Source organism: Delphinus delphis, chromosome Y (genome assembly GCF_949987515.2).
Source record: "Delphinus delphis chromosome Y, mDelDel1.2, whole genome shotgun sequence".
Taxonomy (NCBI): Eukaryota; Metazoa; Chordata; class Mammalia; order Artiodactyla; family Delphinidae; genus Delphinus; species Delphinus delphis.
The window spans coordinates 2,286,445-2,301,881 of record NC_082705.1 but is presented as its reverse complement, the minus strand read 5'-3'; the positions used below and the strand labels follow the sequence as shown (position 1 = coordinate 2,301,881).

The 15,437-nt window shown below is 44.4% G+C and overlaps 1 protein-coding gene across 10 annotated transcripts in view; it reads right to left on the bottom strand.

Moving 5' to 3' along the window:
* Nucleotides 1-1,982: 1,982 nt before the first annotated feature.
* Nucleotides 1,983-15,437, bottom strand: part of LOC132419214 (lysine-specific demethylase 5D-like) — a 44,234-nt gene continuing 30,779 nt past the window's right edge. For all 10 annotated transcript variants that reach the window (XM_060003197.1, XM_060003195.1, XM_060003200.1 and 7 more), the window contains 14 exons: nt 10,897-11,016; nt 10,580-10,774; nt 10,126-10,307; nt 9,919-10,043; nt 9,646-9,793; nt 8,424-8,520; nt 7,503-7,861; nt 6,946-7,084; nt 6,095-6,274; nt 5,806-5,940; nt 5,037-5,627; nt 4,680-4,758; nt 4,351-4,550; nt 1,983-4,239 (listed from right to left, as the gene is read on the bottom strand). In XM_060003197.1, coding sequence (XP_059859180.1) covers nt 3,835-4,239; nt 4,351-4,550; nt 4,680-4,758; nt 5,037-5,627; nt 5,806-5,940; nt 6,095-6,274; nt 6,946-7,084; nt 7,503-7,861; nt 8,424-8,520; nt 9,646-9,793; nt 9,919-10,043; nt 10,126-10,307; nt 10,580-10,774; nt 10,897-11,016 — 2,955 coding nt within the window. In that variant the 3' untranslated portion in view covers nt 1,983-3,834. The remainder of the gene's footprint in view (nt 4,240-4,350; nt 4,551-4,679; nt 4,759-5,036; nt 5,628-5,805; nt 5,941-6,094; nt 6,275-6,945; nt 7,085-7,502; nt 7,862-8,423; nt 8,521-9,645; nt 9,794-9,918; nt 10,044-10,125; nt 10,308-10,579; nt 10,775-10,896; nt 11,017-15,437) is intronic.

Genomic DNA, 15,437 nt, shown 5'->3' with positions numbered 1-15,437 from the left:
GTTCTACTAAAAGGTGAGAGGAAAATGTGCACAGGTGTCTGACATAAGCAAGATGGTATTAAACGGCCCTATATTAGTGGGTGGGAAATATGCTGATGAAATAGAACTAACACAATACCTTGACTAAAAAAGAAAAGTACTTACTCGGGTCTCTCTGTTAGAAACAAAGCACAACTCTGAAATGTGCTTCCGTTTTGAGATTATGGGCACTCCAGCTAATCTCTTTTCTTCCTTAGGGTGTTTGAAAATGATCCGAGAATGCTTCCATCAGCATAATCCATGGATCATAGTGGTAGAAGTTTATTCGATTCCCTGATAGCCGCTCTAATTAGGCACATGAGACTATAGTGGTTGCCTCAAAATTCTGTCCGGATCCCTCATAGGTTATGGATCCAAAAGGAGGTGGGATGCAGTACAGATTGACCCGAGCTGGGAAGGCTGTTGGAAAGCTAACAGGGCAATTGCTCTTTTAGGATTTGAGACAAACTCAGTGGATATTGGGTGGAAATAGATGTCCTGAGCTACAGTGACTCGCTGGGACCTTATAAAAACAGCATCTTGCCCTGGAGTGATGTAACTTGGGTCATGCCGTATACTCCTAGGTCTCCAGCTTGATGGACATCCGCCCAGCATCTCGATCAGCCAGCTCTGCATGGGCACACGTGCTTCTGTGGTTCTGAGTGCACAGCCCAGAACACTGAGGACCAAACAAACCTTCCAGTACATACGGGAAATTGCTAGTGAACCACTTCTGTGACTGAAAATTTAAGCCATATGAAGGCAAGAGATGTCTATTCATCATCCCCACCCCTGCATCCTGCAGAGGCAACGCAACAACTGAAGAGAACTTTTCAGGGCATGTGCTGAAGACGTGAATTTCTCTTTTCATTCTCTGTAGGGTTAATTTCCAAAGATACAGCAGAATGTAACAGAACAATGAATCAGTGCCTGGAAGATCCATAAGTCTTAACGAAGAGGCCTGACTGGTCATCTGCCAGATGACAGAGGAATCCCTCTTCCAATCATTGCCTTAACTCGATTTACAAAGAGATGTTAAAAGTACTGAAGGGAGGTTCCAAATCACTGGCTTTAAAAGAGAATATCCGGAGCACTCAAAATCCTGTTTTTTTCTAGCCAGTACTTTGTTTTGACCATATATTAACTGAGTATCTACTTGAGTCCTTCTGTGTCTTTTCTATCAACACACCATGGTTTTGCACTTCTTAATCTGTGTCCGGTCAGTAAATTTGTTTTTCATTGGGGTATAGTCGCTTTACAATGTTGTGTTACTTCCTGTTGTACAACAAAGTGAATCAGCTATATATGTACACATAACCCCTCCCTTTTGGACCTCCCTCCCACCCCCCGTCCCACCCATCTAGGTCACCACAGAGCACCGAGCTGAGCTCCCTGTGCTATACAGCAGGTGCCCACTAGCTACCTGTTTCACGCGTGGTAGTGTATATACGTCAAACCTAATCTCCGTATTCATCCCACTCTCCCCTTCCCGCACTGTGTTCACGTCCGTTCCCTACGTCTGCGTCTCTATTCCTGTCACGCAAATAAGCTCATCTGTACCATTTTTCTAGGTTCCACATACGAGATAATGTTTCTTTTTCAAAAAAATTTAATTGGGGTATAGTTGTTTTACAATGTTGTGTTAGTTTCTACTGTACAGTGGAGTTCCCCATGCTACACAGTAGGTTGTTATCTATACTAGTGTATATATGTCAATCCCAATCTACCAGTTCATCCCACCCCTCACTCTCCCACCTTGGTGTCCATACATTTGTTCTCTACACCTGTCTCTATGCCTTGCAAACTGGTTCATCTGTACCACTTTTCCAGATTCCACATATATGTGTTAATATATTGGTTTTCTCTCACCCCCCTCTGTACGACAGTCTCTAGGTCCGTCCACATCTCTACAACTGAGCCAATTTCATTCCTGTTTATGGCTGAGTAACATTTCATTGTGTGTATACACCGCATCTTCTTTATCCATTTGTCTGTCAATGGACACAGACATTAGGTTGCTTCCATGTCCTGGCGATTGTAAATAGAGCTGCAATGAACCCTGGGGTACATGTGACTTTTTGAATTATGGTTTTCTCAGGGCATTCCCAGCAGTGGGACTGCTGGGTTGTATAGTTCTACTCTGCAGGCAGAAGCTCAACTCTTTCACTACATTATCAGTATTTTCCATTAAATGGTAATTCTCAAAACAGTGAGCTGCATATGTAAACTGTGAGAGAACAAATACAGGGAGCAGATGCTGTATTTAGAAGACACTCTTTAGAAAATACAAAATTTCTGAGGCCCATGGGGAGTCATAGGTCCTTTTGCCACATTGCAGAGGAAGAAGAAAGACACAAAAGCTTAAGAAATAATTCTTTTACTTCGATAAAATATCACAAGACATTCTATTTTACCTGATCCTTATGCTGCAAGAGGATATCACTTTTTTTTTTTTGGACAAGTGAAAAAGGTAAAACTGGGGGAAAGAGACTATGATTAGGTTTCCCAGTAACAAAGCTATACTTTAGGATCACCTGCTGGAATAAAGAAAAGGGAAGAGAATAAAGAGGGTGGCAGTGATTACAGGCATGGAATTTCATAGAAAAACAAAGAAGTCTACACTGGCTGGGGTCAGCAGGAAGAGAGGGAGCAGCATTGACTTAAGACATTCAAACCAGGTTGACAGAATTAGATTACTGGAAAGGAGTAATAGTACAACAGCATCTATATGACTAGACCCCTTAGAGAGAAACACGAAAAACTGATTAAAGGTCTTGTACTGGTGTTGCCCGAGATATTTACACATTGAAATCTTACAAAAAATACTATTAGATGAGATGTTATATTTATCATTTGAAAGCACAGGAAAAGCTTAACAAGTAACATTTTCAACTTCAAATCTATATGAAACAGAACTCATAGCCAACTGTATATGGAAAAACAGATTGGTTCTAGGCTACTACAACGATTTGAAAAAGAAAGAAGTGGGAGGAACCACTCTACCTTAATGTAAAACTTTCTAAAAGCTACATTAATCAAGACAATGGAATATTGCCAAAGGGACAGACATAATGGAATAGGTCAAAACACAGACACACAGTAGAAGCAACATTTTTGACATAATGATAATAAAGCAAGAAAGAAAGTAACTTTTCAGTAACTGGTGCTGAAACTGGCATCCATGAGAAAAAAAGTGAACCTTGACCAAAGGCTAACACCTTATACAATTAACAGTCCTCCACCCCTACCAAGAAAGACATTATGCATTTTAAAACTAAATTTTTACATTTCCAAACCTCAGCCCTTCACTTTTCTTGTATTCCCAAAAGTGCTAAAAAAAACTGCAGTTTCAAAACACACCTCGTGATGTTTTATTTCTAAGTAAATAAATTAAACATAGACAACAGCTCTAACCAACAATTTGTTTTGCTCTATTCTTTTTTGCCTTACCGAATAATTACATCATAAATGTCTCTTATTACAATGTGAACTAAGGTGAGAAAATAAAAGGAGGTAGAATGAAGTTGGAAAAAGACTTCAAGCACCAAAATATTTTAAAGATATAAGAGGAAAAAAAGAGGAATACAGGAAGAGAAAAAAAAAAAAAAAGAGACATTTGCCTTTCTCAAGTTTTATCTGCACCAGTCTAGGAAAAAAAATGGCTTGGGAAATATCTCCTTGTATGCTAGTCACAGTAACGTTGCTGGGAAAAGGTGCTATCCATAGGGACAGAGCTTAAAAAACATCACCTTTAGGAGTTAAGATTTGAAAACTATCTGAAGTGACAAATCCCAGATAGAAAAGAAGGTATAGGACCTACAAAGGTCCAGGAGGCAGTGGTATTAAATAAAAATCTTTTGTGTTACTGTCACACTTTTGCTGCTCAGGGTATGACAGGTGTACCAAAGGTGTTGAAGAAGGAAATGGTGTTGTAGAAGCTGAATCCTTCTCTTGTAAGTTATTTTGGATCCCTTTCAAGATAGGGTTATGCTCTGCAGGAGGTGTCATGAATATATTTTCACAAACTGTTCCCTCTTCAAATTCTTTTTCCTCTTGGCCCTCCTCAGGCTTTATCTGTGAACTCCGGGCCTTTTTTGACTCCAGCTCTTCTTGAACAATACGCTCACTCTTTCTACCCAGATCTACTTTCCGCTGCCGCCGCTGTCGCTTCTCAAGTACCTGGCTCCTTATCTGACTTCCTTGGTGCTCAGGCTTCTCCAGCTAGAATAATACACAGACAAGTAGAAAGGAGTTGTGGGTCAGTGGCCAGGCCTGGAATTTCTGCCTACTTGGTCTGCTCTCCTGGCCCTGGCCATCACCCCACCACATCACCTCCAGAAGCGTGCGGATCCGTGCTAGGTCTGGAGGTTGCCCAGCTTGCAACAGCTGCCAGATGCTGTGGTTCTCATCCAGAGTCACCTCAAGGAGATCCCCCTCCAACATGAGCTCCTCCAGCGGGGCCCTAGTTGCCTCAGGCAGTTCCAATACGGGGCCAATCAACTGAGGCAGTACTGAGGAGAGCTGTTCCAAGTCTGGGGCATGTGGAGACAGGCTGCGTTAGAGTGTGCCTCTGTCTGATCCACAACACCTTGACAAAGCCAAGGACCACATGGATTACTCTGGTAGTATCTATTCAACAGCTTACCCACACTTAGACATACCTGTCTTATGTGAGTCATAACTGGCAGCTACCTTCTCAGGACTGCTTACACTGTCTCTGTTCTCCAGCAACCCCTGGACCTGCAAATGAGAGCAAAGATGAGTCACAATAACAGAAGAACCAGGCCCTATTGTTCCTCCCCCAACACCAAGCATGGGATCCTCCACCTCCTGGAACAGGAAAGCAGACACAAGTTTATAAAAGTGGGAAGTCTAGGGATCTGCAGAACATGAATGGGGCAGGGAGGCTAGACCAAGGGAGACTGAAAATTCAAGAACAAAAACAGGGATGCATAGTAAATATGGGTAGTGAGAGGAGACTGAAATTTAAGAACAAGAGCTGGCACTCGGCTGCTAACCTTGGTCATCTCCTTGCCATTGTCTTTTCTGAGACAGTCAGAGACAGCAGCTGAAGAGCAAGTATGGGGATCCTTGGGTGTGGGTTCAAGCTGCAGCTGCTGGCGAAGCTCAGCCAGCCGTTCCAACAGAGCAGTCACATCCTTAGACGCCAGAGCTTCTCTGGCACGGCCTTGCCACCGAATGGCCCTCTCTGTGAGGCACTGCAGGGCCTCACCCTCAGGCAGCCGCACAGGCAGTCTCTGCAGTGCTACCAGCAGTGCCAGTATGGTCTCCAGGCGTGGGCGCCGTGAGCGCATGCACAGTGGACACAAGAATTTGGTGTCCCACTCCCACCAGGCCAGCAGTGGTGATGAGGTGGCACTGGGTCTCAGGGAACTGAAGAGGTGGGGTACTGACACACATCGCCCATGGAACCAGTCCTGACATAGGTCACACTGCAGAGCTCCCACCCCGGCTGGCACCTGCCCACACACACAGATGGAGGTTGCAGAGGAGGCTGTAGCTGATGGACTGAGCTTGGCGGAGTTGGTGTGACGAAGCTGCAGGATTCCCTCCTTCTCCTTCTGTTCCCCCTCCTTGAAGGCCATAATCTGCCAGGCCCAGGACAGAAGAACGGTAGATCAGCACTCTACCCCCTCCCTCTTCTGGTGCCATTAACACCACAAACCACGAGTACTAATGCTCAGGGAGCAAGTGGTCTACCTACAGTCACACAGCTGTGACACTTGCAGGCAGTTTCTTCACCCCATCTGTGCCCAAGTTCCTTACCACGGATCCTGGGTCCCTGAGGTCCTTCGCAGAAAGTCCCAGCAGCTCTGTATCAGATTTATATAACCCCATCTCCTTCTCCAGCCACCGGCGCTTGGTCCTGTCTGAACCAGTGTCTGCACATGGGCAAAGCACCTAAGGCACACAGCAGAGAAGTCAGGATTTCCCCACCTCACAGTCACTTTCCTCTCCTCCCAGGACCCTCCAAGGTCCCATGTTCTCATGTGAGTCATGTCACAATAGCAAGGCCAGGGATATGACTGGTGTGGTTCACGGTCACAGGACGCACCTCCAGCAACGTGTAGCATGAATTCTTCTTCAGGAATATCTTGGAAGCCTTCTCTCTCCAGGAGTGTGCTGTCAGTACCTGCAACTCTAGCTGTCTCAGCTCTTCCAGCCCTACCGGTAGGTCCCGGCCCACAGCTACCAAGCCCTCCAAATCATCCAAGCATGGGTAGTGGTCACCATTCTGGGACAGGGGCAAGAGAAAAGCTCAGGTGAGTCATGTCAAAAACTACTAAGTGCATGGGGGCTTCCCTGGTGGCACAGTGGTTGAGAGTCCGCCTGCCAATGCAGGGGACACAGGTTTGTGCCCCGGTCCGGGAGGATGTGCCGTGGAGCAGCTGGGCCCGTGAGCCATGGCCGCTGAGCCTGCGCGTCCGGAGCCTGTGCTCCACAGCAGGAGAGGCTAGGGCAGTGAGAGGCCTGCGTACCGCAAAAAAAACCAAACCAAAACAAAACAAAACTAGTAAGTGCAGACATGCTGACCAATGTTGAGTTTCAAGCTGCATAGTCATGATAAGACTCTATAGACTATTCTGGAGGAAAAAGAGGGATAGCAACAACTTTTCTAACAGAACTCCTAGTTTCACCAGTTCAGGAAAAAACACCTACTTAACAGGCCACTTGTTCTGTTCTGCTTTGCTTTGTCTGGCACTTTCCACATTGATACTCTCTGCTCTAGGCCCATGCACGTGCTTCCCCCTTTCACCTGTTCTCATGCTGATATCCTTAGTTCCTTAAGAGTGCCCTTCAACCTGCAGCTTCCACTTTCTAGCACAACCCAACTGAGTTGTCTAAGACCAAAGTGTCCGTCTTTCAGCTGAATGTTTGAGGTAGGAAAAGAAACAAAGTTCTCACTTGTATCTCATCCACATCAGCAATCCAAGCCTGTGCCTTGGTCAGAGCCTCTTTGAGTGCCTGGATGTTAGGCAGGTGAACAGGGATGTTTTCTGCCTCACGAATTATGGCTTCCAGCGTAGCTGGTGGATGCTTCTGCCTAAAAATGTTTGGGGAAAAAAGAACCAATCCTTAAATGTATACATATACTGGGTTCTTTTCTGGTCCTAGATTTCTTTGGCAAAATCAGAGGTAATGAAAACTTTGACAGAGAAAGTGAGCAACAATTCTCCAATTCTTAGGAACTCTCTAAACACTGAAGTAAACTCTTTTAGAAGTCATGTCCAGTGTCTCTCATCCGAGAACAAACTCAGGCCAGGAGTATTTCCTCAATTATTGCCTTTAAACAGTAAAGTATCTATAGGACTGTATGACATGTCATATTAATCGTTTATAGTTTACTGGATGGGTAACTGGGACTCTGGTACCAGAGTCGTGCATTAGAAGCCATACTTAGGATCATCCCCAAACTACAAAGACTTTGAGTCACAGTAATATGAAAAAAGTGCGGGCTCCACCTGGCCTCCAGGCAGAAATGAGCCTTTTCTTCCCAGCGCTCTGCAATGGTCAGCAGTTCCTGAAGCTCAGCCCGGGCCTTGTCCACAGAAGGGCTGGAAGCTACTTTGGCACCTGTAACCAACAGCCCCTGCATGATGACCAGGGAGCCCCTTTGGGCCGAAGGGTCCAGTGCTTGCTTTACTTCATCTAGCCATCGTGCTTGCTCCACTTGCTGCTGGAGCTGACGGGCTTCAGGTACTTCCACACCCAGCTGCTGCCCCCTTTCCAACAGGGACCGCAGTTGCCCCAGACTGGCTGGCAGTGAGGCCAGGGTTTTCCGGGCCTCAGCTTGGTAGTCCTCCACCTGCTGCAGGAAATCCTGCAGAGAAATTGAATAACAAACATATTCTTTATTCATCCTGATAGTCAACCAGCTGGCCTTATTGTGCTCCCACTTATCTTCAATGATGTCCTAAGACATGGCCTGCTTGATATCAACTCATTTATTTACCATAAATACTCCTGCTTCTCCTTTAATTATTTGAAATTTTGTTTGGCCTTTGTTTGTTTGGCCTACTTTAATACCTACTTTTGTTTGGCCTACTTTAATACCATCTTACTCTTCTAGAAAGCTTCCTGACACTTTAAAGTAAAAAAAAAAAAAAAAAATCTTCCCACCCCCTTCAGGTTCTCCAATGCCAGGAGTAAGACTTTCATGTAGCCCTCTGCTTAGTATGTACAGTAACTTTTGTTTGGAGGATATCACCTTGTACTGTAAGCTATCAGGATAGACATTGTTGGACCAGCCATCTCCGTAGCTTCTAAGAAAGATGTATTATAAGGAGCTACTTAGAACAATCAGTTCTCACACCTTCCTATAGCATCTTAGACTTTGCTAGTATCTGATGTTAACAAGGATGCCACGCCACATCCCTCTTCACCTTGACAAGCCCCATCTGACGCATGGCACAAGGGAGGCTGCCCATCTGCTCAAGAAGGACCCGGAGCTCAGTCAGGGTCAGTTGTGGTGTTTCAATCCTGCAGGAGTCAGGCAGAAAAAATTCACTCAATAAACCTGCGAAGTCCATACTTCATGCATTCATGAGAAACCCATCATCCTTATTTCTCTTCCATGTAATAGTAATGCTTCCAAAGTCATTTTCTAAATTGGTACTGTGAACCAATAAGTTAAGATAAAAAAGACTTGAGGACAATTGACAGCTGACAGAAACTGTTAACGAAGACTGGAGATAACCTAAGCGAGAGAATCTAACTTTTTGAGGAAATTTAATAGTTTGGGGTCTAGGGTAAGTGTCATTAGTTAGAAGAGTGAAAATAAATACAGAGTTTTTCTGGACATAACAAAAATATGAGATGGTCCCTAGATAACTTATTTGCTGTAGTATTCAGTTAAGACATATAAGGAGACCTAAATGTAGAATAAGTAAGACATAAAAGTAAACAGCCAGCAGGATATGAGCAGTAGTCAAGGCCACTGACCATGAGTATCCCTTGTCAAGGTGCGAAAGTTTTTATTTCTTTTGAAGTAGAAAAAGAAAACAAGTTATCTACAAGAGGGAATCACCTCTACTATTTTAACTGTTTAAAAACTTCAAGTTAAAAAAAAATGACTCTGACATTCTGATTAATAGCTCCTATTTTTCCTTTACTTAAAATTTATAAAGCATATGTATATAAATAATAAGTTAATTTTTCAGTCAGAGAAGCAGGCGTGTATCAGTTAATCATATACTTCTGCAACCAATTATGTAAACACAATGTGAGGATTTCTTCCAAATTCTAAAATTTTGTGGAAATTCCAGTGGTTGAATATCTTCATGAAATTTGCTGATAGGTCAGGACTACAATTTTTCCATTCATGACATATTATGTTTGAAGTTGCCTATTTTCAATGGTTTGTTGTTCATATCCCACTGTTTTCATGTCTTAATAAGTTCTCACTGTAAGTTATCCTATGTTGAATCCATGCCTTGTCAACTAGATTATTAACTATTGGTCACCAATAAATATAACTGATTATATATACACAGATATAGAACATATTAATTTTTGTTACATGGATTCTTCACTTACAGTCTACCCATTTTTTCTTACCGATTTTCACATACTGCCCATCCTTTTTGGATCTCTTCTCTAACATACCTGACCTCTTGGCCACTGACCAGACCCAACACTTGGGTGACACAAGCCTCTGCTTCATTCAGGCAATTCGTCAATCGCTGAAGCAGCTCACTGTTAGGGAACCTTCTTTCACGGGCCTCAGACTCCAGTGCCCTTAGCTCTTCAAAGCCTGGAGAGACAGTTAAAGTTTCAAGAGGTAGGCAGTATTATGAACAGCTGGAGAAGAGGGATTGGGAGTGCTGAAGAAAAAGAAACAGCGCTTGCCCTTGGGTTGTTCCACCTCTTATCACTTACTCCGCTTCCGGCCATCCTCTACCTCTAGGGCCTCTCGCACTTTGTTAGCCCAGGTGTCAAAGGACTCGGCGTGAACCTTCAGCTTATGTAGCATGGCGGGGAGCTCATCCAAGGTGTAACGGTATCTGGGGGAATGGTGCAAAGAAAAGCACATCTGGCCCAGTTCTATAAACTGCTCTGTGTCCTCCAAGTAGGCCCCATGCTCACCGCAGGTACTGCCGGCTACTGGAACACTTGCAGAGGTCATTGATGTGGGAAAGGCAGACGAGGCCATCTGGGCAGTCATAGCAGGCCAGGGCTGATAGGAAGCATGTGGTCTTGCACTTGATGCACTGGCGTTCATCATCTGGGAGCAGCTCAAAAGCCTCTCGTTCAGCCTCCGTGATGCCCTGGGGGTGTTCAACCCACATATACTGTAAAGACTAGGAGCAGGGTTGTGGACACCCCACCTCAGCCAACACCGAGCCCTGCTGTGGGCTCAACCGTGTAAGGACAGCTGTAGAAAAATCGGAAGAAAAAAATATAAACAAATATAGTTTTCCTTCATCTTCAAAATGTGTGACTTAGAGATGAGGAACAGAATTCTTACTCAATTTCTGTCTATGTCTCCCATCGATAGTCTACTTCACTGAATCCCTGAGTTCTGTTCTCCACCACGCACCTTGTCCAATAGGGACTTCCGTAAATGTCGCTCCTCCTGCACCATAATGAACATCTCCTTGTACACAGCCACAGCCAGGTTCAAGTCTAACTTCTCTGGAAAAGCAGCCATTTTGCATATGAGCTCCTCATGGGAGAAGACACAGTAGCGCCGAAGTCGGCGGTAGTGTTCGATGCACTGGCGTCCAGAAGGCAGCTGTAAGCAGTTCAAGTCTTTGTTAGAGAATCTGGAGACCAGAGTGCTTACCTTCTCCACAATAACCTCTACTCATATTCTTTACACTTTTCTATCTGCAAACCCATCCATTCCAGACTCACCCAATCAGCAGTACAAAAGTTGACAGCCTCTGCAAAGTTGTAGCCTTGGTTAAAGCCGCTGTGATAAGCTCGAGGGAAAGTGATGACAAATTCTCCTGCACACTGATTTGTACGCACAACCTGAAAAGAAGAGACAGGAGGGTGTGGGTCAGGACTAAGGATGGGATGTAGAGTCAAGAATGCCTTTCACATAAATTCTACTTCAGCATTTATGTGCCCTAAAAGAGAAAATGAAGAGTGTGATGGTTAAAAGTGATATTCAGACAAAAGTACAGATGAAAATAATGCACAATTCAAGAATTAAATACATCAGTCATCCATAAATGAGAAGAAAATTCGTAACATCAACAAATAAAGAAATGTCAATTTCAAAGGTTGGGAAATAATATCAGCACGAATGATGGAATGGGAACTCCAAACTTTTCTCCCTCTACCAATGACTAGGCTGGCAAAAAGTTTCCTAACCATTTTCAAAATTCTGCAGTAAAATCACAAACTACAAAAACCATAAATTAAAAAAAGGAAGAAACAAAAAGAAATTTTTAAACTGTCACAAGTACACAATGGTGTCATAACTTCTCAGTCTATGACCCCTTCACCCAATCTCAACAGCTACCTTGAGGACAGCAGTTTTAAGATCCTGGTGCAGCCTGCTGGTGCCTGCAGCACAATGTAAATCTTGTTTTCAAAAAACTGATGTGTATTTTGACCTGTCACATGGCTCCCTGAAAAATCAGCTCAAGTATCTCCCCTTATTTCATCTGCCTGAGGGTTTCCCCTCACGAATAGAAGCGGCTTCACATGTTCTGTTTGTTGAAAGCATGCAAAGAAAAATGTATTACCCGCTGTCACCTTTACTACGATAAAAAAGGCTGACCAAAAAATAAATTCTAAAATGCCTGGGAAGTAAAAGGCAAGGGAAAGAGATATTTGGGGAAATAAGGGCTCTGAAAACCTCCTACTTATTTCTGAAAATTGAGAAGGCTATATGAATACTAAGGAAAAAAACCTGTGAAGACCCTAAACTCCAACCTCTGGCTGATTTTTTGGCTACAATCAGGTGGTGACAGTTTTAAACAGCTTTCACTAATCACTGAAAAAGAGCCCCCAACCAGAGCCAACCTGGGAAGACTGGGAGGATATATTTTTCTTTCTCTCTTCTTGGTTTAAGGAAAAGTCTCACTGATAGATGACTACCACTCTAATGGAACAGAGAAAAACAACAGACTTTACAAGATTACTTCAAGCCCATAAAAAAGACACTCAAAGTCATTAGTCATTAGGGAAATACACATCAAAATCACATGAGATACTTCTTTTTACCACTGTGATGGCCAAAGATTTTTTTTTAAAGAAAATAACAAGATGGGGAAGATGTAGAAAAAAATGGAACCTGTCAGTAGGAAAGTATACTGGTGGATCCACTATGGAACACAGTACGGAGGTTCCTTAGAAAGATAAACGTTGAATCATATGACGCAGCATTTCTGGCTATATAACAAAGAATTGAAAGCAAGCGCTCAGGGACTTCCCTGGCGGTCCAGTGGTTAAGACTTCGCCTTCAAGGAAGACCTTCAAGATAGCGGAGGAGTAAGACATGGAGATCACCTTCCTCTCCACAAATACATCAAAAATACATCTAAACGTGGAACAACTCCTACAGAACACCTACTGAACGCGGGCAGAAGACCTCAGAATTCCCAAAAGGCAAGAAACCCCCCATGTACCTGGGTAGGGAAAAAGAAGAAAAAAACAGAGACAAAAGAATAGGGACAAGACCCACACCTCTGGGAGGAAGCTGTGAAAGAGGACAAGTTTCCACACACTAGGGAGACCCTTCACTGGCGGAGATGGGGGTGGCGGTGAGGAAGCTTTGGAGCCACGGAGGCGAGCACAGCAACAGGGGTGCGGAGGGCAAAGTGGAGAGATTCCCACATAGAGGATCGGTGCCAACCGGCACTCACCAGCCTGAGGCACTTGTCTGCTCACCTGCTGCAGCAGGTGGTGGCTGGGAGCTGAGGCTCGGGCTTTGGAGGTCAGATACCAGGGAGAGGACTGGGGTTGATTGCGTGAACACAGCCTGAAGGGGGCTAGTGTGTCACAGCTACCTGGGAGAAAGTCAGGGAAACAGTGTGGAACTGCCTAAGAGTTAAGAGACCACTGTTTCAGGGTGCGTGAGGAGAGGGGATTCAGAACACCACCTAAACGAGCTCCAGAAATGGGCATGAGCCGTGGCTATCAGCACAGACCCCAGAGATGGGCATGAGACGCTAAGGCTGCTGCTGCTGCCACCACCAAGGGGCCTGCGTGCGAGCACAGGTCACTATCCACACCTCCCTTCCAGGGAGCCTGTGCAGCCCACCACTGCCAGGTTCCCGGGATCCAGGGACAACTTCCCAGGGAGAACGCACGGCGCGCCTCAGGCTGGTGCAACGTCACGCTGGCCTCTGCCGCCACAGGTTCGCCCCACACTCTGATCCCCTCCCTCCCCCTGGCCTGAATGAGGCAGAGCCCCCGAATCAGCGGCTCCTTTAACCCCGTCCTGTCTGAGCAAAGAACAGATGCCCTCCGGCGACCTACACGCAGAGGCCGGGCCAAATCCAAAGCTGAGCCCCGGGAGCTGTGAGCACAAAGAAGAGAAAGGGAAATCTCTCTCAGCAGCCTCAGGAGCAGCGGATTAAAGCTCCACAATCAACTTGATACACCCTGCATCTGTGGAATACCTGAATAGACAACGAATCACCCCAAAATTGAGGTGGTGGACTTTGGGAGGAACTGTAGACTTGGGGTTTGCTTCCTGCACCTAATTTCTTTCTGGTTTTATGTTTATTTTAGTTTAGTTTTTATCATTGTGGATTAGTTTATTGGTTTCGTTGCTCTCTTCCTCTTTGTTTTTCCTTTTTTCTCTTTTCGTGAATGTGTGTGTTTCTTTATGTGATTTTGTCTGTTTAGGTTTGCTTTTACCACTTGTCCTAGAGTGTTTTTGGTTTTTTTTACACTTTTTGTTTTGTTTCTTTTTATGAGTGTGTGTGTGTTTCTTTGTGTGATTTTGTCTGTTTAGTTTTGCTTTATCATTTGTTTTGGGATTCTTTTTTTTTTTTTTTCTTCCTTTTCTTCCAAGCTGTGCAGCTGGCAGATATTGGTGCTTACGAACAGGTGTTGGGCCTGAGCCTCCAAGGTGGTAGAGCCAAGTCCAGGACACTGGACCAGCAGAGACCTTCCAGCCCCACATAATAACAATCAGTGAGAGCTCTCCCAGAGATCTCTGTCTCAACACTAAGACTGAGCTCCACCCAACAGCAAGCAAGCTGCAGTGCTGGATGACTCATGACAAACAACAAGCAAGAGAACAACAACCCCACCCATTAGCAGAGAGGCTGCCTAAAATCATAATAAGTTCACAGACACCTCAAAACACACCACCAGATATGGCCCCGCCCACCAGAAAGACAAGATCCAGCCTCATCCACCAGAACACAGGCACCAGTCCCCTCCACCGCGAAGCCTACACAACCCACTGAACCAACCTTACCCACTGGGGGCAGACACCACAAGCAATGGGAACTATGAACCTGCAGCCTGAGAAAAGGAGACCCCAAACACAGTAAGATAAGCAAAATGAGAAGACAGAGACATACACAGCAGATGAAGGAGCAAAGTAAAACCCCACCAGACCAAACAAATGAAGACGGAATAGGCAGTCAACCTGACAAAGAACTCAGAGGAATGACAGTAAAGACGATCCGAGATCTTGGAAATAGAATGGAGAAAATACAAGAAACCTTTAACAAGGACCTAGGAGAACTAAAGTGCAAGCAAACAATGATGAACAACACAATAAATGAAACTGAAAATTCTCTAGAAGGAATCAATAGCAGAATAACTGAGGCAGAAGAACGGAGAAGTGACCTGGAAGATAAAATAGTGGAAATAACTGCCACAGAGCAAAATAAAGAAAAAAGAATGAAAAGAATTGAGGACAGTCTCAGAGACCTCTGGGACAACATTAAACGCACCAACATTCGCATTATACGGGTCCCAGAACAAGAAGAGAAAAAGAAAGGGACTGAGAAAATATTTGAAGAGATTATAGTTGAAAACGTCCCTAATATGGGAAAGGAAATAGTCAAGTCCAGGGAGCGCAGAGAGTCCCAGATAGGATAAATCCAAGGAGAAAAAACGCCAAGACACATATTAATCAAACTATCAAAAAAGAAATACAAAGAAAAAAATATTAAAACAGCAAGGGAAAAGCAGCAAATAACATACAAGGGAATCCCTGTCAGGTTAACAGCTGACCTTTCAGCAGAAACTCTGCAAGGCAGAAGGGAGTGGCAGGACATATTTAAAGTGATGAAAGGGAAAAAACTACAATCGAGATTACTCTACCCAGCAAGGATGTCATTCAGATTCAACGGAGAAATTAAAACCTTTACAGACAAGCAAAAGCTAAGAGAATTCAGCACCACTACAATAGCTTTACAGCAAATGCCAAAGGGACTTCTCCAGGCAGGAAACACAAGAGAAGGAAAAGACCTACA